The sequence below is a fragment of the Semicossyphus pulcher genome, unplaced genomic scaffold (assembly GCF_022749685.1).
Source record: "Semicossyphus pulcher isolate SPU_LCO1_2020_fin unplaced genomic scaffold, fSemPul1.0.p SCAF_13, whole genome shotgun sequence".
Taxonomy (NCBI): domain Eukaryota; kingdom Metazoa; phylum Chordata; class Actinopteri; order Labriformes; family Labridae; genus Semicossyphus; species Semicossyphus pulcher.
The window spans coordinates 12,111,943-12,135,134 of NW_027211637.1; the positions used below are offsets into that span (position 1 = coordinate 12,111,943).

Here is a 23,192-nt window from a genome sequence, read left to right on the forward strand (position 1 = left end):
TTCCAGGTTGTGGTGTTTGGCATTTAAATGAAATAAAATAGTGACACCTTGTGTTTATAAGGTGGTACTACGTGACAAAAAATGCCCGACAAAGAGGATTTATCTCTTTTTTTCCCTGAGAGTTCTAAGAGCACAATGCTTTTTTAAATTTTTTATATCGATTAGATGTTAAACAGGAATATTTAATTGCAAATTTTATTGCCCTTTGGTTCTATTTTCATTTACAACAGTATTTACAGTTGCGGAAACAGAATTTATGGCTTTAATTCTGTCTCAACAGATTTGTCTCAACAAATGGTCTTGTAACTTCAGAGCAGAACAACATCAGAGTGTATTCTTTTTCTTTCCTGCTATCACATCAGTGTTAATCAAGGTTTTGAAGTTTCCAGAAGAACCGGTGATTAACTTCCTTCTATACATTTGTTTAGCCATCAGGCTGTGAGTTCTTCACCCCTAAGACCACTGTATGAGCCTCGAGAAGCTAGCTGGAACCTTCTTGTTGGTTGGGTCCCCCAGACATCACCCTCTGAGAATGACACCGTAGCTTCTTTCATCTTGGTTTTGTATTGCCCTTTGTTGCTTTATCTCAATTAGCATAACCCTTTTGGTTAGCCCTCTGTTTTCTGTTACTCAAGATATATATTCTGACTAGAGATGACTCTAGTCAGAGAGGTTTTCTACAACTTGCTGTGATGATTTCTCTCCACTGCGCAGTGAATAAAACTCATCTGAACCAGCCACTGAATCGGACCTGAAGATTATTAATTTCTTCTACACAGTGTAATATAACTGTATGTTTCTGTGATTTCACAGATTTTTGGGACATTTACATACACCTTTTCTAACAATCAGCCATTTTAAGTGACATCTTTAGTATGTTGAAATCTTAAAGGACATTTATCACGTGTGTCTAGTTTAAAAAAAATCATTGGGTATGATACGTAGAGTGAGGAACTTTTAATCTGAGTTTCACTTCGGTTTCATATTTGATATTTGCCATTGGGTGCTCTTTTAGCAACATCAAGTTTGTGGAAAAGAAATTAAATGAGCCTGGAAACTGATTTAATTGCCTCTTACAACCACATATTAATGTACTTTCTCACCAGCAGGAAATGTTGAACAACTCCTGGGAAAAAGTAAAATCGTCCAATAACTAATATCATGGCCAGGTCAAAATGACAATATGAAATGAAATTGGTCTAAAAAGAAGTACGAGAGCTAACGGCATATTTATTTATTCACAGCCAGCACTTTGAAAAATTGAAAATTCAATACATGTTTTCAGTTGTTTATTCAATCTGACTTACAATTGGTCTACATTAATGAATATCCTGAGACATATACTGCCCACTTATACAAAGTACCCATTAAGAGCAAAGAATCATTGCAAGAAAATTTAAATTACACAAATTAACAATTTCACATGAATTTAAAATATGATGAGGTTCTTGGCACTTATATTAAACAAAATTAAATAAAAAGGAAATTAAAAAAAGGTTCCCTAATTCACTCACTCACACACACACACACACACACACACACACACAAAAGTAAACACAGACTTAAAATCACTAAACCATATAAACTAAATAATCATCCTGACTACACTCCTATATTTGGCCCTGGTCCAGATTCAGTCTAGTTGTGTCATAAATCATCCAGATATCACCATAGTGATGTAGTGATTTTTAAGGTGAGATCATTTTCATGTAAAGCTCTGGCTACTTTCACCACAGTACACCACCCTGCTTTCCAACCGCGAACGCTCAGCTTCAAACACCAGCAGATGGCTCAGTAGTGTCTCCCGGGGACCTGAGCGGATCATGGCTGGATCATTGTTCTGCATTCACCAAAACACAGAAACAAACACAGATGCTGAGCTAATCAACCTTCACAGTTACATTGCCTCCCCAACAGGTTTGCTGATGTCAATACAACGAATATTCTTAATATGTTGTTAATCGTAATGTGTCCAAACAAGTATAGGTCAACTGTCGATATAAGGCGAAGAATCATATCAGCTATATTCATTTAATGTCTGAAAATAAAAATTTAGTTGATCCTAGAGTAGGTTAAGAAGAAAAACAACAGGAAACTATACATTGACAAAAAAAACCCAACATATTTTTCTCAGCACTTACCGCCACAGCAGAAATAAAGGCATCCAAAAGGTAGTAGTCAGCTCCGCCATGTCCACTCAAGCCAAAACCTTTTGGGGCCTTATTGTGTGCTGTGTGCTTGGTAGATCTCTGGGTCAGAAAGTCAAACACGCTTACCTCATGGCCATTATATGACAGCTCCCCCTGCAAAGACACATTTCAGTTTATCAGTAAGCTAATGCATCCATCTTAGAACAGAGTATACAAAGTTAAAGTTATACTCAAATAACTATGTCGCAACAAAGTTAAATGAATAACAAATTCTCTGTCACCTAATCCACATGCTACTCTTTATTCCTTAAATCTTTCAGGTGTGTGAGCAGGTAGTAATTGTTATTCAATATCAAGGTACAATATAAGGCCAAATGTATAACAGCCAACATACTCTGTCTACTATAACTATCAGACAGTGTTACATTTTTTGTGTACCAAAATTGAGGAAAGCCTCCCTTGAAGAGTGGATGCTTGCTTTTTTTTTCCTAACAGTTTACATTACTTTGATTCTGGAATGGTATCTTCAACAATCACATATGGGGAAAATACTTGGTTTACGCTACAATGCAGCTTATTATGTTTATTTCTGTGAGCCAGTAGTTGATGCACATTTCAACTGCTGGCTCCCCTTTTTCTATTGCTTCTCGTATCCTATGAATAACCATTTCTTTACTACCTTGCTGCCATAGATGGTTGTTTTTCTTTGGCATATCTCCTCAGTGAAAGCCACCATTGAAAAGGCTGCTGTCAGACCCCCTTCAAACTCCATATTAACAACCTGGGCAAACAAAACAGATAAACAAGACAAGACATAAGGGAAAATGTGTAATTGTTCTGATCAGAGATAATGGCCAAGCTGGTAGCTTAAAATTGTGTAGAAAATATTCTCAAAATTCGAATTCTCGAAAAAAATAGTACATAAGAAAACTTTGGAAAGTGGAAAGTTAGTTAATAATGCATTTAGAGCATTAGCAGCCTGTGGCCTGTATGTATGAGGAGAAGCCAAGAAATGTTCAAATTATATGGTACTATATTTTGACCTTAGGTTAAATGCCACCATGGATACTGGTGCATTCATGATGATATTTCAGTTTCACTTAGAAAGAGATCGTATGTTTTGTGGCGTGTGTTATCAAGCTGTTTTCATGTTTTCTAACCTGGTTAGTACAGACGTCATTGTCACACTCGTAGACACAGCGGCCGTATGGTCCAGTCTTCAGTGCCTCAGTTACCGTCTCGATGTCTGGTAATGAGCTTTGGCATATGACTGATACAGGCCAGCCAGTTTGACCCTAGCACATATATATACACAAATACAGTGCACACATATATGTTCATTAGGTACAGTACTACAATAACAGGATGGAAAATATATTAGATAACTGGTGAAAATCATGTTGAAATGTTTACCTGTTTCACTCTATCCAGGTAGATTTTACATGCTGAGTACGCACAGTCTTTCTCTATGGAACAATTCATGCAGCGATCCGCAGCACCTGTTGGCTGAAAAAAAAAAATCACATTTTATATTCAGGCATGTTAAACAGATTTCTGTTAGCATTAACGAAGAGAACTGTCATGGATATATATTAAATCTTAATGACACAAAAACACAACTCAGCAACATTGATAAGGATTTAGGTGAGGTAATATTATGTACCCTTACATCTATACATTACATACCAATACATTGATTACCTTTATAATAAAATACCAAAAAACCCAACAAAGTTTGCTCATATCTAAAGTGGCTACAGGTCTCATTTGATATAATGATGATTCCACACACCTTGTGTTCTTTTTGGAAGTGGCTGACTGATCCAAATGATGATACTTTCACACACCTGCCAAATACAAAAAGGCAATGTTAATTAATAATGATTTGTCTGAGAAAAAAACAAAATTAACCTTCAAAAATCAACCACCGTCCATCTTTTTTTTTTTTTTTTAAATGAGACTGTCCACCCAAACCACGAGAGTGAGGGGTCTAGATGTTGATGGCACTGTTTGGATTAAATCACCTTTCAACCAGTTGATCCACCAAATTATTTATTAAAGTGTTGACTGAACATCAGAGCAGCTTGGGGTTGATCATTGACTGCTGTCTGTTTGTTTACCTACGGGCTCCTGCCCAGTGATGTATTAGGTCAATGTCATGGCAGGACTTAGCCAAAAGAGCAAAAGAGCTCTCTGCCTCATTCCTCCAGTTCCCCCGCACAAATGAGTGAGCAAAGTGATAAAATCCAACCTGGAAAAAGAGGTTAACAAAATTAATCAGTAACATTTGTTCCCCGAAAAAATGTTGTAAAAGCAGGAATACTTTTACTGTTTAAAGAATTCATTTAAGGACAAGCTATATGGATTAGCAGCACTATTTTCTATTTTGATTAAATTCTTACTGGCTCAAAGTGCTGAATATGGATCACATCACCTATGACTCCAGCATCTATCAGCTCCTGGAAAAAGATCAGTTTTATTTTTATTTCAACCCAAATAAGAAAAAAAAATCAGAAATCCAAATAAGAATGATCAGAAATCCAAATAAGAATGAGTGATTTTCTTTATTACTTGCCCAAGAAAAGGTTTCATTGGACTGTATTAAAAACAACCAATTTACGTCAGCCTCCCCTTACTTAGTACTTTTAAAAACTTAATAACAGCCAAATTGACATAAACAGAAAGTGTGACACAAAACGTTCACCTTTATCATGTGGATGACAGGATCATAGCGGAGAACATGAGCCACTGAAAGAATCACACCACTCTGAGTGCAAGCCTTCACAATCTCGGTGCAGTCTTCAACATTCGTCTAAAGTCAAGTTAAAACATGAGTCACTTTTTAAAATTTCCGTTACCGATACTCTTTCCAAAATTTGCACTGTGCTTATAAGAACTGTCTGAATTAGATTACACTTGAATATAATAAAAAAAAAACAGATTTACAGGTTTTTAACATGCCAAAAAATTTGAGTAGAAATTAATTTGTAGGATTGCCATTAAGATCAACTTTAAAATTATGCTCTTTGTTAACATAGTAAATGATTATGTCTACAAAACACTCACAGCCATTGGTTTCTCCAGCAGAACATGGTAGCCCTTTTTTGCAAAGGCCACTGCAGGTTCCTGGGGAACACAAACAAGTTTCATTTGTAGTAATTGTTTACATAGAAGACTAAAACTTGAGAGTATATACAAAATACATATACATATTAAATGTATGTATTGTATGTTTACCTTATGAAGGCGGTCTGGAGTACAAATTAACACAGCATCTGCAAACTTCTCTCTTGCAACTATACTTTTCCAGTCTAGTGTAAAAACAGAGCATTCAATAGTTTAGTAGGAGGCAGAAAATAATCAAAAATTGAATGCATAGTTTTATATTGATGCTCACCATTAAATACGTTTTCATCTACAATTTTGTGTCGCTGTTGAAGTTTAGTGCGGGCAAATTTCCTTGGGTCAGCGACTCCAACAACCTGAAATGGTGAAGTTAAAGGTTGAGATATCAATGCTAGGGCGGCAGTTGGAAAATTATTTAGATAGCCTAATTTACTTAAGTAGCGATAAAACCAAAACCAAATACTCCATAATGAGTCCTTACTTAAACATTTTAAAAAGTATTATCAGCAATCTGAATTTAGATGCTCATGAATTCAATACAGGGAGTATTGTTACAAATGACACATTTGATTATCTACATCTACTATTATATCTACTTTCCAACTATAGTTGACATGTTTCTGTCATGGGTGTCTTGTTATTGTACCATTTTGGACCATGTGGCTGGTAGAGATTTTCTGCTGCCAAAATATTATTTTTGTCAGTTCAGTCAATTCAGAACACAGTATACTATACTATATACTATAACAATATTACAGGCTCTACATTTACTCCTTGGTGACAATACTAGGTTGTGGGGAACGTCTCTTGACCTTCATGCGTTCAGGATGGATAGATGCAAACATGGAGTATATGTCCCCTCGACAGCCAGCTCCAACCACGATCACACGGACGGGAGAAGTCATTCTTGTATCCTGTGAACTTTGTCACAAATGGACGCTTTTACAATCACGTTATACAATTTGTGAACTAATAAACACTTCTAATCAGAGGAGATCACACAGACTTTGTACCTTACATAGCCTGGGTTATTCTTCACTGGATCACAGTAGTTTACAGTACTTTAGATGTAGATTAGCTGTCATTTGACGGTAGACTAACTGAAAAATGTAACACCTCCCAATACTCTGAATTAAAGACCCCCAACAGTAGGTTGCATATTAACATTTGTTGAACAATCAAAAAATGATAGCCAGTTTATAACAAGCTCAGTACTTGTGTTCCCTTACAGCAGTCCAAACCCTCTGTCCGTCTTCCGCGTTGGTTTGATATTGTGAAGACCATAGATGAAAACGCGACTGCAAAATATCCAGTTGGTGAATGACTACAGTAGATGGGTGATTCACTTCTTCGGCCAATATAAGACAACTTCAAATCAACTGAAGAGGTGCCTGGCGCCTCCTAGAGTATGCACGTGGGTCTTCTGTTGCATTCACATCTCCTCGTAAAAATACTCTTTGATTTAAAATCTTAATTTAATGCAAGGTTAAAGGTAGAAATGCAAGATAACCTAAGACTAACTCGCTAGAGCATTATCGATTATGGACATGTGGGTCGGTAATAAGCCTCTTGTGGCGGCATTCCAGACACGTCGTTGTCACAAGATGGTCTTCGAGATCACATGAGGTCACAGCAGACATGTGATATTCAAATTGAATTGAATTAACCCTGTAACTACTGTTGCGATGTTACAACATCACGTTTAGTTGTCCAAAAAATTATCTGTTGATGTTTCTTTCCCTAAAAAATACAGTAATTCAGTCAGTGGGTTCTATTGTTCGTCCATAATCAAACTGAACAAACAATGTGTAGGTCCGGCAAACAGGCCATGAATTTACACAGCCTGTAAAATGTTCTTTAAGCTCATTATACTATAGAGCAGGTAAGGGGTACTCAATTAAACTTGAAAGAGGTCCAGTTAGAGCAAAGGTCCGGAACATCATAATGTCTGACCTGCGTTATGATTCAGTACCATACATTTATACATTTTGACTGTATATATATACAGTATATCCGGTATGTGTGTATACATTATACAGTCTATGGTATTCTCACACACCATAGACTGTATTGCAGTCGCGATGTTAATCTGAGTGACAGATTTGATTGGCTGAGCAGCGTCACTTGTGATGATTTACAACGAATTCATTGGTCTGCGAGTTTCTAGGACCCCCAAACACTACCGCAAAGACAAAAAAAGCTGCGCAGGTTAAAATAGATGCGCTTGTTAAAACTGTAAATAGGTCAGGGTCCGGAGACGACGGCAGTTGGGTCCGGATCCGGACCGCGGTCCGCCGTTTGGGGACCGCTGCATAGAGAAATGTTGCTCCCACTAAGTCCCATCGCTGCAATAGCTATTTTGCTGAAAACATAACAAAAAAACCCAAAAATGCTGTATCAGAGGCCTTCTCAAACAGTTGTAGAAGGTGAAAAAATATTTGCTCAATTTCTTTTTATGTGTCTTGCAGAGCTTTATATGCTATATTTTTTAATGACGTGTTAAACTAATTAAGTTATTATATCACAATTATAAGTTTTTGCCTAGTAAGTTTACAAAACCAAATAAAATAAGTATTAAATCCAACAAGCCACTTGCAAACGAAGATAGTCTTTACATGAAACCATTTTCACATACCAGATGTTTATAAGGTTTTCGGGGACCTTCGGCTACCTTCGTCAAATCCGAACCACATATACAGCAAGGGTCACATGACGCGATTAGATCTGCAGCGTGAGCTCAGCTTTCTGTAGCTTTTTTTTCAGATACCAGATAGCACCTGATTGTGCGATTTAGTGTCCTCTGAGTTCTAAAAGTAGGCATACTTCACAACACTGTATTTTGTAAAATAATAATATTTGAGCTACAGAGCACGGAATCGCGCGTTTGGGCTGATATAGGACATTTCTCTGTGCTCGCTAGCTAAAGTTAGCACGTAAGCTAACATTAACTCAAGATGAATATTGACAACGTTAATCAGTGTGTCACAACCGGAGTATCATCGACTACGTCTTCAACTTCTAGTAATTGTATCGCAAATGACAACGCAACAACCAACGTGAGCAGCATCCCTTCGGTCACGAGTAATGGTAAGGGTTGTGTGACTTTTACTTATGTTATTGTCCTTATTGTCCTGCACAACACTTAGTTCAAACTAGTATAACATATATTTTCAACTGAAAGTTGATTCGTTTTTGCCTGGCGCAATATATATTAAATTGATTGTATTTTGATTTATAACAGTACAACAATTTTTTTCTGTGATTTCACTTTTCTATTTATCTATCTAGCTATCTAACTATCTATGTATTTAAATCCTACATTAAGCAGTTTTCATAAATTATCATATGTGGACCTGGAATTTTGCAGACAGTGTTTGGACTTTGTACAACCTTAGTTGAGGCAAAAAATACCTTCCCAAGGACTTACTGTCACACTCATGCTTTGTGAAACGCAGCAGATAGGGGTACAATTTAGTTCAATTTTAAAATATTATTATTATGATGATAAACTCTTGTATTACAGCTTCAGCCTCAGCAGCTATGGTGACACCATCAGCAGACACGTCTGTCTCTAACGGCGTCTATGTTCCTGGTGGCATCACCAATGGAGATGTAAAACCTGCTGTCTCCACCACTCCCTTGGCAGATTTCCTGATGCAGCTGGAAGAGTATACTCCCACAGTGAGTTCTGAAGACAGCTAACTAATGCTGCTTTTACGTATAGGAATTAATTGTCACAAATACCAGAAATCCAAAACCCTACATATGTATGAGTTATAGTTAAATTCCTGTAAATGTTGGAAATGTCTGGCAGTGGTTTCTACCCCGCCAGCCACATTTACTGTCCATCATCACTAAATAAAAATGAATAAGTAATGAAAATGTTTGTATACAACAATACCAAATGTTCTCAGTATAGCTTTTTGTCGTATCCCTCGAAAAAGTAAATGAACAAAGCATGCAGTCACTTTGATAGAACGCAAGCTATCACTCATGACAATCCATATCCTTGTTAAAAACATTTGTCATTTACCAACAACAGTCCTCATAAAACATTGCTGTATGTTTACTATAGTGGTCAGAGGCCGTACCAGCATGCTTGGTACAGTCATATAGCTGATCACTAAATAGCAGACATACAGTGATAATGTTTTTTATTAGTAGCCTTTAGTAGCAGTGAAAGTGGGCTGTGTGTGTGTGTGTGAATCTTGACCATAGTCCAAAGTATGCTCTTTTTTATTTATTGTTTAGATTCCTGATGCAGTTACTGGATACTACCTCAACAGGGCTGGCTTTGAGGCTTCTGATCCAAGGATGTAAGTACTACCATGACTTCCACTATGAACTAAAGGCCCACACTCAATACTCAGTGTGAGTGGGTTTGCCCGATGCCCCATGAAACCTTATAACAGAAATCAAAGTGATGTATTTAATTCTCACATTGAAGATTAGAATCCTAGAACTTACAGAGCAGGTACAGAAAGAGTGCATGAGAATCTGTTAGTGGAGTGCTTCTGAAGGATGTGTCTTGCTAGACCTTTCTCCAGCTTTCAATAATGATTTCTTGAAAGTGTTAAGAAGAAATTAATTTTCCTTTTTATTTGTTTAGAATCCGTCTGATCTCCCTTGCCTCTCAGAAGTTTATCTCAGACATTGCCAATGATGCACTGCAGTACTGTAAAATGAAGGGCACTGCCTCAGGAAGCTCCAGAAGTAAAACAAAGGTCAGTGTTTCTTTCATTGTTTTTTAACATGTGTTTTAAATGTAATTTCACTACATGATATTTGACATTGTTGAATATGTTATAAAGGTTTTTAGAGGATTGTAACAAAGGGAGTTGTCAATTGCCTTTATTTGCTAGGATCCTGTTGTGCCTCATAAGTTATAGTTTTCTATTTTTACTTCTTCCCTATAGGATAAGAAGTACACCCTGACTATGGAAGACCTGACTCCTGCCCTCACAGAATATGGCGTCAATGTCAAGAAACCATATTACTTTACATAGACCTGTTTTTCTTTATTTTTATTCTTTTTGCTTTTGCTAGTTTTATTTCCCTGCTGACCCACTAGTCTGTCAACAACTGTATTGCTTTTTTTTTTATCACGATGCTCCAGTACATCTTTGACAAATCTTATTAGTGAATTTGCCATTTCTTTTTTTTTTTGTGGAGTCACTATTGCATTGTGTTAAATTGTAAAATTAAGTTTTATTGTGAAAATAAAACCCTTACCAAAAACAGTAATGTTATGATTTTACATTGGATAAGTACATTTGTAGAGGTTAAGAGCTGGAAAGAGTTTTACAATGTCAAAAAAGGTAGAATTGTTATTTTTTGTTACATTTTGCAGACATAAAGGCGTTTCTTCAAAAACCCTATTGTGACAAATTAAATTTTGAAATGTTCTCAGAGTTCACATTGAATATGTATAATTGAAAACTTTTATTACAGACTCACGGTCCAGATAAAAGACAAGGCAATACACAGAATGAGCTATATACTATAGCACAGTAAGATTTCTTGCTTTTAGAATGTAAAATATGTAACTTATGTATGTCTTATAAGGAGGCAACTGTACACGTGTCTCCAGAGCTGGGATTAGTAGCATGTGGTACTACATCTGATATTTGATAAAACCAATGTACCATTTTCTGAGGTATAAGAAAGGATAATTGATAAGGTTGTTAAAAGTGAAAGCTCTTTGGTATATGCCATTAAATGAGCATACTAAGAAGCCAAACTACTATTATTTACATAGCTGTGTGGTTGGCACAGGTGTCGAGGCTGTGATTTGTGCACAGCTACAGGAATTCTTTTGCAAAAAACAAAGATACTGCTTTCACAAGTTCAGTACTCACAAAGGTGCCTAACTGTTACAGTAAATGTGTATTGGTTTGTCGTTAACGTATTAACGACAAAAGTTAAGTTGCCAGTAGACGGCTTCCTAGTGTTGCGTTTATCCAAGGCTTTATTATTGCGCTTTCTCGCGACGATAATGTTTGTCCCTAACTGCTAGCCGTAACTTGACTCTCCTGAGCCACCGTAGATCCTCACAGCGCATATGCTGAACTTTCAAAAATTCACATGTAATCGGTTGAATAGCATATTTATTTGGTCTCCAAAAGCGAAGGAAGCGTCACAATGTCTGTTCAATCAACAAATCCCAACAACCCGATCGTCTTCTTTGACATTACCATCGGAGGGCAGGTGAGTAGAGTAAAGTGTTTAGTTTAACACTGGCGCTAGTTTCGAGCTAACGTGACGATAACGTTAACGGTACTACATCTCACTAACCTCTCCGTAATGTTAAATTTGGTTGAAACTTGATATTGGGTGGCGTCATTTTAAATATCTGAGTCGCATAACAATCATTGATATGCAGATCCTGCAGTCTTTCGAGTTTAAATGATGGTCAGTGTGCTGGGCTATTTGTTCCTATAACTTTTACCCTAATAATTTCGCTCAATGAATAAAGTTACCTCCTACTTTAGTTTGAATGATAAAAGCCGACTTGGCGGTTTACAACCAGGGCTTTACACATTCTTCTTTGAAACAGTGTAAAAAGAATAAAGAAATTGTAAGCTATGGGATGATTTATATGAAGATGTGTTTCCCTTTTGTTTAACAAGTCACAAGCACACTGGTTTAAAACGTCTTCATTAGAATAAAGTGTTTAGTTCCGCAGCAGCTTTATTGATAATCTTACCTTTTAAAAACAAAAATCATAAAGGCCGTTTTGTTCAAGAGAGATAGGAAGTCCTTCGCTTTGCCTCTATACCCGATTCCAACATGTAGCCTAACTGGCAACACTTACATGTTCAGATCAGCTGCCCTGTTCCCCATGTTTATTCCAGTCCTGTTCTTTTTCTTCTTTTCCTTATTTTATCTGCCTTCTGTTGCATGGAAAAATAAACTTTCATTGATGATTTCATGGTGGATATGCCATGGTAAATTTCAGAATTTTACTTTTTCAAGCAAAAAATCATTGTAAGAATGAATTACAAATATCTTTTATTAAATATAATATAGAATATAGAATTTTAACAATGGCACAATGTGAACATGTTAAGCTACCCTGAGAAATGTGAACGTCAACTTCTTCTCTTGTTTGGTGTTAGGGATGCACAGATACCACTTTTTTTCAGACCAAGTACTTACATTTGGGGGGGGGGGGGGGGGCCTGATTAAATATATTACATTCTTAGGCCCTGTTAATATACAAGGAGCCTCATTTACCTTCATTAGACTTTAAAAAAACATATAATACAAACTGTGACAGACTCGCAGCACTGAGAAGGAGGAGAGCACAAGCACAGAGGGAGGGAGGGAGCGGGTGATTATGGACTGAAGCGATATAAAACTTTTTTGTCAGATCATGAAGCCTGATGCTCTCCTACAGCACTGTGTTTATCAATTAAACCATTTATCAGAGGTGCAGGTGTGTTGAGGGGACTAAAGCTAAGCAAAGACATCAGATTAAAGTAGATTGTGAATTAAAACTTAATAAGGTGAAGGAGAGAGTGCAATTAAAGTGTGGAAGTTAGAAATAACCATCTAGAAACAGGGTAATCCAGAGTAAATCTACATCTCACTCTGGATTACCCTGCATTTCTGCATTTGCATGCATTTCTGGGTCCAGCTATCAGTCACACAAGTGAACAATTAGATCCTTCTTCATTTTCATGAAATCTTTATTCACATATATTATATACACATATAAGTACACATACATATTAAGCCCTTTTCCTACTGGTCAAAAAACCTGCTAACACCCGGCTTTTTCGCTTAGTGGGAAAGATCACAATCGGCATTCAGACCCGGGTCAAATGACTTTGCAGTAGAGTCAGGTAATCATCGCCTCAGCTCAGATCGGCAATGATGGGAACACAAAACCTGTATCGACACGCTAATCTCTGCCCCCTTTCCAGTGCGATGCCCTGCTCCGTCGGTAACTTCTGCAACTTTTTGTCATCTCGGCTACAAATTCTGCCCGTCTCCATCCAAGCAGTACTCGAACATCGTTCCAAACTAACCCACATTTTTCAGCGCCAAGTTTGATAAAAAAGACTGAATAGTAATAGATACAATAAAGACCTAACCATCATAACATCTTCACTGTTGAGTAAACCTGTTTCTTGAATGAATAATAATCTCTGGCTTTACAAATGTACCCTGTCCCCTCCCCTGTTGTGTATATTTTATGCACTTTATTATGATTGACTGATGTCACCTGAATGTGAATGTTCTCCTGAGTTCTGAATAATAAAAAACATTGGGAGAAAAATAAGTAACCCTCTTTCCGGCGTGTATGTGACGTCAGATGGTGACACAGCAGAAAAGAGACCAAAAGGAGTATTCCATTGGCAATGGGAAAAGAGACAATCTGCATTTATTAGCGGGTCTTCCTGGGTCTGAAAAACCTGCGTCAACCGTACTAATTTTGTTGGGAAAGGGGTATTACACATAGAGGAGAGTTTTTTTCTTCTCTTTTGTAGGGTTAAACATAGCCATAGAGTTTTTCTGTTTTTCTGTTCCTTTGCTCAGATGCCAAAAAACGTGCCATGAGCACACATCTTCTGGTAGACGGCTGTATGGCCCTTGCATCTTGCTGTTCACCAAGAACACCAAACCAACCAGCAAACTGTTGGTGCACTCCAGCCAGAGTACGTTGACAGTGATGTAGGCTGGTACTTCAAAGCCAAAGAGCAGACAGGCCACAGACACAGCGAGATATGGCATCCAAAACAGACCAAAGCCCAGTGTTAGGCTGATCCACAGAGGTGGTCGTGACCAGCTGGTTTCCTCCAGATAATTCTGCTCACTGCTTTTTGTCTCCTTGCACTTATCCCAGGTGAACAACAAGTCGCTCCTCTCTTTCTCTTGTTCTTCCCTTGCTTCGGATAATCTGTTAGCTTCTTTAATCCAGCGGGGAATCATTGACCAAAAGGGCAGCATTGAGTTAATTACTGCTATGAAAAGCACTAAAATGAAGATTGTGATTAGTGTAGACTCATCTACTTTACAGATGACAGCTTTTGAGCTTGTTGCATCATGCGATTCCATCAGCTCCGCTTTGACAGGATGAAGGGAGTATGTAATGGCTATCAACCACACCAGCAATGTCCAGATTGCGTTCCTTAGTAGTTTGCAGAAAGTGCTCTGGTTACCGAGATTGGCATCTTCAAAACAGTAGTTAAATAATCCCAGGAACATTATGGGTAGCGGCAGTATTCCGTATGTAGCTGATGCATTAGCCAAGAGGAAGCAAGGTGATACAGGAGACTTTTCAGGGCCAAGAAACCACACAGTTGCCATTAGAAACACAAACAGAAAGTCAACTAGTACAATAGACAGGCTGCACATGTTTAAAAAGAAGGTATAGAGCTTCTGGCAGCACAAGTGAAAGACCAGTGCATCCAGTCCCAGCTTGCCAATCATGAGTAACAGATACTTTTCTGTGTTGTCTGTGTGACAACCAGTTCCAACTTCCCATCGCTCCATGATGGCCAGCATTTTGACTGTATGGGTGGTTTCCAAAGGCCCTGGCAACTCGAGCGGCCCTTTTTTTTAAATGCACCAGTTCTCAGCTCAGTATCAAGATGCTCCAGGATATACTGTGAAAGACAGGAAAGTAGGTTAGGAACTTTGGCTATTCAAATGATGGATCTTCAATTATGAAAGTAAAAACCCGGTAAAGCATACATGCAGGAGTCAATAACTTCTGTCTGGTTGAGCATGAAGTAGTGAGTGATGGTTAAGAAGGCATCAGGGTTGAACTGGAGGATTGTTTCACTCATGTTAGTAGCCACCAATCTGCCTCTCATCTCAGAATCTATTTAATAAGTTGTAGACAAACTTAATAACAGTCATACTCAACGTAAGACTTGTGCTGTATGAAGTGTGTAAAATGCTCAAATCAGTTTTTTTATACAACGTTCAGTGTTAAGAAGTGGTTGCTGTTTCAGGTAGCTTTCGATAGTTATAAAACCCTGGACACCCTGGCAGTACACAGTGACCAGTTCCTGAGACTTACTTTACACCAAAGGCATCAGTTTAACCTCAAAACTCTGCTTTTGCCCTACAGTAAAATTAGATCAATTCTTTTTTTACTTTATTGATTTTTTTCTTTTTCAAAATGTTCTACTTTCTACGTAATTTCATAAGATTTGTCTTGATGAAATAAGCCCGAGTTGTTGATGCACCAGTGCAAAGTCACAACAGGATCCAGTGTAATTTGTTTTGGCTGCTGTGAGACTATGTTTAGTGTAGAGGTGTTGGCTGAATCCATATTTGTCAAAAGAGGAAAAAACTACAAACCATTAAAGCACTTATCATCATTTCAGTCGCATACTGACGATTACAGCGTTTACTGTACTGTAGGTAAAGTACACACTGCAATCATACTGACATTAATTTAGAAGGTATTATAAGATTTCTCATACTCATATTGATCAACATAGTATTCATTCAAACTAAAACAACCTTCTCTCGCTGATCAACTGTGACTTCTCTTTTCTGCACATGTAGTCTCTTCCGAATGAACATCTTACAGCAGTGGTTTTGATACCAGCAGCACACACACCAACTTGAATTTCCAGCATTATTTTATGGCATTGCTATGAGTTGCAATGTTAATGAAGGGTAAAACTGGTCCTATCATTGGAAACATGTAGCACTTACTCAACAAGTCAGCAGTCAAACAATGAGTGACCCAAAGATGTCTGTACCTGTCCCAGTCCAGTGAGTTTCATTCAAGATCCGGATGCCTCCCTTGTGCAGTCATTTAAGTTAGAGGTCCTGTTTGCTTTCATCAGGACTGGCTATCAGGTGGTGTAGCTACCTTTTTAAAGGAAGTCTTTATGGCTCCACCTTCCCATTGTGAATGCGAACAACTAATGGGACACACCTTCTGTCTCTTTGAGGAAGCCTGTTTGTTTTGCCTTCTATATACCCCAGAGGCCACTAGTTTCGGTTGGCATGTCCTATAACATGTAACTAAGATGTAAACTCAGATTCTGTGAACAATACATTCTAGTTAAAACCCCACCCAGTTTTGTTCACCTGTGTCTGGTCCCTTTACATTTACACTACAATCCCAGGAAACAGCATTAGGTGTTGAGTGCTGTAGGCCTACAATTGCACGAAACAATACTTATATTATCAAATACATATTTGACTAATGTCAGGATCACAACAAAATGTATTTATCACAGAGTGCATTTATGACAATGTAGACACTTCACCCTTAGAAAACAATGTTTTTTTAATGTGAAAAGCTGTCTTACCTGCCATCATACTCCAGACAGAGAAGCCCCGGAGGCGCTTAAATGTTCTGTGGTTGATGTTTGTTCCGTATTACTGCTTCTGTATTTCATTGAAATCACTGGAAACTAAAAACATACTGTTTCATCCAGACAAAGTAACGACCGAGATCCAATGGCTGTGTTTTTACTGTGAGCCGTCCGGGTGGATTGAAGGAAGAGTTGTTCAGTGAAGTCAGGGGAACAAACTACTCTTTTTACACTAGCACATTGTTTGTTTTCTCAGACACATACACACACACGCACACACACACATAAACACACACATTGTTGTAACAGTCAGCCACTTGCACACCCCTCTGGCTTGTGGGAGGCGTCTGTGATCAGACACCCACACTGCCAAACATGCACACACACACAAACCTAGAAAGGATCTAATGTCTCATAATGTGCTGCACTGAGAATGCAATGCTCTCACATTTATATCTATCAATTATGTAAGCTTTGACCACTGTAAAATGCTACAAAATAGCTTACATTATTAGGATGCAAGAGAGTCTACTGTATGTTTTGAGGGAAACAAAATACGTAACAGGATTTAGCTAATGGGCCAGCGTATCTAGGGCAAAAGATGAGAAGACATTGTACATCAGCTTTTAGTAGAACATACCTTTAAGCTAGATTAAGTCTAACTGGTTATTCCAGTTGAGGCCATTAGTGTTAAATAGAGTAGCTTCCAGGAACAAGAACGGCCTGTTTCTTAGTTCTGGTTTTCTTATTTTTTCCTAAGGCTGACCTGTTTGCCATCTTTTAAGGAGTATGTAACGATATATTTCTGTCTTTGAGCATCTCTTTGTGTTGTGTGTTGGACTGGTAACTCAAAGTTCTCTCAACTGTTTGTCAGGATGTCGGACGGATGAAGATTGAGCTGTTTGCTGACGTGGTTCCAAAGACAGCTGAGAATTTCAGGTAAGGAGAAAGTCTGCTCAGATCATTGGATCAGATGGTCCATTATTTAAAAACAACAGAGAAAAGGAACAACAGGTATTTGTTAACACAAATAACATTGTATTTCAGTGATGTTACTTATAGTTTCATCTTCTCTTACAGGCAGTTCTGCACAGGAGAGTTCAGGTAAGGAAGGAAGGCTGTAATGTTTAATGGGACTCAAACACTTCATCATCCCCCATGGTACATATAACCATTAACCATCTTATTTGTCACAGCAATTGGCAGTAACCTGATTATTTAAACATGAAAATGAGGAACCTGTTCCCCTTTTATCAGGATAAAGTGTGAGGAGAAACCTGACCAAAAAAGGATTACTTTTAAACAGCTCTCTGAAGGGTATTTACATTTGTGCAGCTGCATGACAAAGAACCAGGACAGGCACAGTATCACTTTGGCTCCAATAATTAGCACAAACCAAACCCTGTACAAAGAAAAACTAATTGTCTAATGAGCTGTCTCTTTCTATAATGTTCTCATTTGTATTAATTTGGAGGAAGCCAATGGAAGCTTTTTATCCACAATGTGTTGTTTGAGCTCATAACATAGAAGTGGATATACTCTGATACTGGCAGCTTTTCTGAGCCACTGAGGGTGATAAACGCTCTGCATGGCCATCAAACATTGCAGGATAATGAGATCATTTAACAGGCCCCTGATGCACTCAACATTTTTCCTTCATTGTGTTCCCATATGCAAACGTGATAGTGTCTCCATACTCAAAAATAGTCAAATCAAAGAACCATGCCAGCAGCCACAATAGCACAGAATCATTTAAATGGTGGTTAAAAAACTGCCAGCCTAACATATTTCTTGGTCTGCCACATGATTTGTGTATATATGCAGTACAATACAGTGTGTTTGTCTATAGTGCCGTCCTCATGTTGTCACACATCTGTCCTACAGGAAGGATGGAGTCCCTATTGGTTACAAAGGTTGCACCTTCCACAGGTAATCAACATGGCAACTAGTTTTCTATAGTTTAAGTTATGCTCAGATGTTGACAGATTATTTATTGTTATTATTATTATTTGCTGATTATTTTTCACTGTCCATAGTAACTTCTAGAATTTTATAGGAACTACAGTGTCTCTAGAAGTGTCTCTAAAAGTCTGGAAGTTTGATTGATTTTCAACATATAGATCAAATGTGGCTTTTTTAACACAGATCAACAGAACAATGTTATGTTACTACTTATTTAGAGTTCTTACTAAAGAAAATCCCACAGCACTGACATGTTTTCATTGTTCATCGGCAGGGTGATCAAAGACTTTATGATACAAGGAGGGGACTTTGTAAATGTAAGTATATGCATGTATCTTCTGCTGTATTGGTAGTGCTCTTGTCAAGTCTTTACAGGGAGTTTTTCAGAGAGCCTGTTTCTCAACAGAACAAACAACACACAATTGCTTTCTATGAGTGATTAACCTCACCTGAGTGGATAAAAAAAGTAAATGCATTTTCAAGTGGAAAGGAAACCATAACTCTGATAGGATTACTTCTCTGAGTGGAACCAAGTTAAATAGATCTGAGTGTGAAAGTCGATAAATTACCATAAACAACACACAGAAAGTGAGATATTGAAAGCTGGTTACATTAAGGTCTCTTAAGTGGATGAAATATTTAGTTTGTTTTTGTAGGAAATTATACATCATCTCAAAAGCACTTAATAAAATTACTACTAATTCTTGTTTGTATTAGAATAATAACTCTTGCAATGGTGTTGGACACACTGCAGTTAAATTTCAAAAATGATCAGGACAATACTTCACTCTTTCACCCCCTGGTGGACATAAGGTGAATTTCAGTAGATCTAAATCTAAGGAATGTAAAATCTATTTCTCTGTCTTCGTGAGTGCTCTTATTTTCTGTTTTTTGTCTTTTTGGTAAAGGGTGATGGAACTGGTATCTGCAGCATCTACAGAGGTCCATTTGCAGATGAAAACTTCAGAATGAAGCATTCTGTGCCAGGTCTTCTGTCCATGGTATGTGTGTGTACAATAGATAAATGCTCAGGGGTCCGTTTCACAAAGCAGGTTTAGTGAAAACTCTGAGTCTGTTAACCCTGAAATGAGGGAAACTCTGAGTTTTCCGTTTCACAAAGGGAGGTAACTCAAACCAGAGAAAGAGGGGTAACTCTAGCCTGTTTCACAGAGAGAGGTAATTTAAGCTCTCGGTCAGTTACCGTAGTAACAGACTCTATGAACCTAACCTGGTCGCCAGCAGGTTTTCTTCAGGAAACTCAGAGTTTCGCTCTGTCTCCTCCCTCTAAAATACAAAAAACCCTCATTCGACTTCCTCATTCATGCAGCCCGTCTCACGCGTGTGTTTGAGCGGTTACCGAATTAAAAGAAGAAACGTCGCGTATCTGTGCTGCTCTGACCGCTTTGCAAAAGTCTTTTATATTTATGATAAAAAAAAAATCAAAAGACAAATCTGTGTCAAAGTCATCATTTTTAGATTTTCCACCACCACTGCCGAGAGCACTCAGATAAGACGCCGTTAGTTATTGGATTTTTTATTTTTTTAACTAACACATTCAGTTTAATCAACATGAATTATAATGTATGTGAAGTCAGCATCATGTTAGGGATAAAGCTAATGCACATTAAAACAGCCACTGAATGATATTTCATTAGTTTAATATTTAAAATATGATCGAAGTGCTTCCATGTATGTTTTTTTCTCCCGCTGGATTGCTCCTAAATTAATATAAATTTTAGCTTCCGGTCGTGTTTAAGTATTAAATAAATAGACCAGTTCAAACTTGCGCATTTACTCGAGCAGCAGTTTCTTCCCACGCCGCTTCTCTCTCTTTTGCAGCTGCAGCCGTGTTACTTTATTTTTCTAAAAACATGCTCGTATTCGCTGAACGTCCGCATGAGGATTTCCAGCTCCACTGGTGTGACGTAGGAGGACCTCTTTTTGTGTACCGTTGCCATGGTGAATTGTGGTGTCGGGGCTCCATTAATGCTGGCTTTTTACAGTCAGTGTGCACGCACTTAACTCCGGGTGAACCTACTCAGAGTTGATTGAACTAACTCTGATCAGCTGTTCTGGAACCGAAAACTCAGAGTTTCCTATCTCAGAGTAGATCGACTCAGAGTTCAGGGTTAGACTCAGAGTTTGTTGAACCTGCTTTGTGAAACGGACCCCAGATCTTAGGGGTCACGGTTTAATCAGGAAAGGGACTGTTTTCTTTGACTTCAGCCAAATCAAGATGTTTGCTTTTCCTGCAATCAGTGTTTATATCTGGCTTTGTCCTCTTTAAAGAAATTAAGATCTAATTAATCCACACAATCAGAATTGACCACAGCTTAAGCACACAGTAGGATTTGATTGATCAATTCACTGATAAACAACCCTAACATTTATTGACAAACAAGTTTTAAAATCGCAATTGTTCTTAATATTGGGTGTCTTATTCAGGCAAACAGTGGTCCAGGGACAAATGGCTGTCAGTTTTTCATTACCTGCACAAAATGTGACTGGATAGATGGAAAGCATGTTGTTTTTGGTGAGTAAGTTTACAGTTTTAATTGAGAATGTATGTTTATTTTGATCTCTATTTTAATTTGTCTATTGTGAGTTTCATTGTCTTCTCAACTGTTTCAGGAAAATTGGTCGATGGTTTGCTGATCATGAGGAAAATTGAGGTGGGCAGGAATAAATTACTGATCTGTAAAGTGACCAAGATACTATAAGAGAGGAGGGAAACTGCTTCTTAAAAAAAAAAAATCACGTTTAAACAAAAATCTGCTCACCTCAGGGTGATGTGCTATTTGCAACTTGTTGGAGTGAAACTGCTTATTCTACTTTGTTTACTGACTTCAATTTCCCCTAAACTCTTTCACTCATCTTTTAAATAGAATTAGTTCATAGTGATTGACTTATTGTAATAAGTAATTCAATTTACATTTTGTGCATGAATTCCAGAGGATCATTTTATTTGAATGCAATGATTACATGTGTGTTTAATGTTTAGTTGTTCAAAATGTTTGATTTTTTTTGTCCCAACAGAATGTTCCTACGGGACCCAACAACAAGCCCAAGCTCCCCATCCTTATTGCCCAATGTGGAGAGATGTGATTATCAGCTCATTACCACACCATTCCATAATTACTAAACCTCTGTATACATGAAGTACTGTCTTATAGTTACCTTTTAGTCCTCAGCAAACATTAACCAACAATTTTCTTCTTGTATTGATGCGTTCTCCCATGATGCACCCTCACAGACATTATAAAATTCTGCACTTCATCATTTTGGCCATTTTTTGAGTGTGGTATACGTGATTACAGGTTCACTACTGCATCAAAACCCAAATATGATTCTTCACATCTCAGGTTGTGTTTGGTATAGAAAGGATGTACTTAAGATATAGGTTTAAAGTTTTCTTATTGAACCTTCATGTTTAACACAGTTAGCTGATGTCAAATGAAGCCAATGTGTGTATCCACCAGACTGTGTTATCATTTATAACCAATAAATAGTTTTACATTTTTCCAAACTTTGGTGGACATTGTGTTTGTTTGATAACAAAAACTATTTAAACTAATAATAAATAATATGTTTTTCATTAAGCTCACAGGGTTAACAAGGAAGTTAAAAACGATATTTATTTTAGTAATAATAGTACTTAGGAATTGTACTTGACCACATCTTTGTATCCAAAATCTGATAGTATTTGTAGTCTTTAAGGCCCTTTAAAATGTATTCATTTATAGCTATTAAATATGTATTAAAAATACTTCTCACATATTCCGATTTTAGAACTGCTCTGAATTTATTTCAGAATTGAATACTGCAAGAACATTATGTACCCAATACATTATGCATTGTTTTGGTAGCATTTATTAGCAAACATTTTGCTGATATCTTTCTGACCTTGTAAAAACAATGTTCTCTTCAGAGACTTTAGCTTGAAAGGAAATGTAATTTATTATGAAATGTATAGTTTTGCTCTGATGTGACAATGGGAAATAATGAATCTCAAAGCTCATCACAGTGAAGCAAAGGAGGGAAATACTATACAATGAAAGGCACGAGAGTCCTCCAAGGCACACACTTCAGTGCCAAGCAATCCTCTGCTGAACTTATGGCTACCTCTTCTTATCCCAGCCATCCATACAAATCCAAGCTACCAGACCCCCTCCCCCATCCACGCTCTCCCTCTTCTGCAATGGATCCCGTTCTCATAAAAGAATCCTTTCACATGGAGACTGTTCTTATGGAGGCAGGAAGAAGGTTTTTCTTTTTTCTGTTTTTTCTTTTTTTTGAAGGGGGGAGAGCTCTTCGTGGGGAGGCTTTTTGGGGTCATTGCTAAAGCCCATCTTTGTGTGGGAGAACGGGGCTCGGCCATTAACAGCGAGCTCTCACACATCAGCCAGTGCTCATAAACAGTGCCAGTGGAGCATTACCATGACAATGGGTGGGGTGGGGGCTGTCTCACACTCAGTCTGGGTCTCTCCGTTCTGTGCTACTGGAAGTTGAGTTTCTGGATACACTCGGGATAGTAATGGCACCTAACCATTTTTGTTGTGCAGGACTATATGAGAGAAGAAGCAAATAGTCTGACGTTATAGCTGTAGGATTCAATGTCACTAATTGAGCTCCTTAAAAAGAATCGATTTACTGAAAATGACAA

General features: G+C 37.7%; 4 protein-coding genes across 8 annotated transcripts; 2 read left to right on the forward strand and 2 right to left on the reverse strand.

Annotated features, from left to right (window-relative positions):
- Positions 1-1,229: 1,229 nt before the first annotated feature.
- LOC138589997 (putative oxidoreductase YteT) lies at positions 1,230-6,597 on the reverse strand. Of its 2 annotated transcripts, none has more exons than XM_069660516.1 (14): positions 6,506-6,597; positions 6,089-6,197; positions 5,548-5,632; positions 5,388-5,461; positions 5,217-5,276; positions 4,855-4,962; positions 4,553-4,609; positions 4,271-4,401; positions 3,943-3,997; positions 3,564-3,656; positions 3,311-3,445; positions 2,830-2,931; positions 2,142-2,303; positions 1,230-1,840 (listed from the first exon to the last, which is right to left on the reverse strand). In XM_069660516.1, the coding sequence occupies exons 2-14, from the start codon at positions 6,179-6,181 to the stop codon at positions 1,706-1,708; spliced, it is 1,290 nt and encodes a 429-aa protein (XP_069516617.1). In that variant the 5' UTR covers positions 6,182-6,197; positions 6,506-6,597; the 3' UTR covers positions 1,230-1,705. The 2 variants fall into 2 exon arrangements, with proteins under 2 accessions (XP_069516617.1, XP_069516616.1); XM_069660515.1 differs by having other exon boundaries at positions 6,492-6,549.
- Positions 6,598-7,980: 1,383 nt separating this feature from the next.
- Positions 7,981-10,630, forward strand: taf10 (TAF10 RNA polymerase II, TATA box binding protein (TBP)-associated factor). The gene is made up of 5 exons (XM_069660479.1): positions 7,981-8,363; positions 8,800-8,957; positions 9,528-9,592; positions 9,886-10,000; positions 10,193-10,630. Exons 1-5 carry the CDS (start codon positions 8,231-8,233, stop codon positions 10,280-10,282), a joined length of 561 nt encoding a protein of 186 aa, XP_069516580.1. The 5' UTR covers positions 7,981-8,230; the 3' UTR covers positions 10,283-10,630.
- A 690-nt stretch (positions 10,631-11,320) lies between these two features.
- On the forward strand, positions 11,321-22,048 carry ppih (peptidylprolyl isomerase H (cyclophilin H)). 2 transcript variants are annotated; one of them, XM_069660631.1, is made up of 9 exons: positions 11,321-11,483; positions 17,442-17,506; positions 17,648-17,671; positions 18,452-18,496; positions 18,804-18,846; positions 19,438-19,530; positions 20,975-21,062; positions 21,161-21,201; positions 21,566-22,048. In XM_069660631.1, exons 1-9 carry the CDS (start codon positions 11,418-11,420, stop codon positions 21,632-21,634), a joined length of 534 nt encoding a protein of 177 aa, XP_069516732.1. In that variant the 5' UTR covers positions 11,321-11,417; the 3' UTR covers positions 21,635-22,048. The 2 variants fall into 2 exon arrangements, with proteins under 2 accessions (XP_069516732.1, XP_069516733.1); XM_069660632.1 differs by lacking the exon at positions 11,321-11,483 and adding an exon at positions 17,267-17,354.
- Positions 12,972-16,779, reverse strand: LOC138590079 (probable G-protein coupled receptor 160). 3 transcript variants are annotated; one of them, XM_069660627.1, is made up of 2 exons: positions 16,562-16,779; positions 12,972-14,890 (listed from the first exon to the last, which is right to left on the reverse strand). In XM_069660627.1, exon 2 carries the CDS (start codon positions 14,787-14,789, stop codon positions 13,734-13,736), a length of 1,056 nt encoding a protein of 351 aa, XP_069516728.1. In that variant the 5' UTR covers positions 14,790-14,890; positions 16,562-16,779; the 3' UTR covers positions 12,972-13,733. The 3 variants fall into 3 exon arrangements, with proteins under 3 accessions (XP_069516728.1, XP_069516729.1, XP_069516730.1); XM_069660628.1 differs by lacking the exon at positions 16,562-16,779 and adding an exon at positions 16,004-16,083; XM_069660629.1 differs by lacking the exon at positions 16,562-16,779 and adding an exon at positions 14,979-15,069.
- Positions 22,049-23,192: the final 1,144 nt, after the last annotated feature.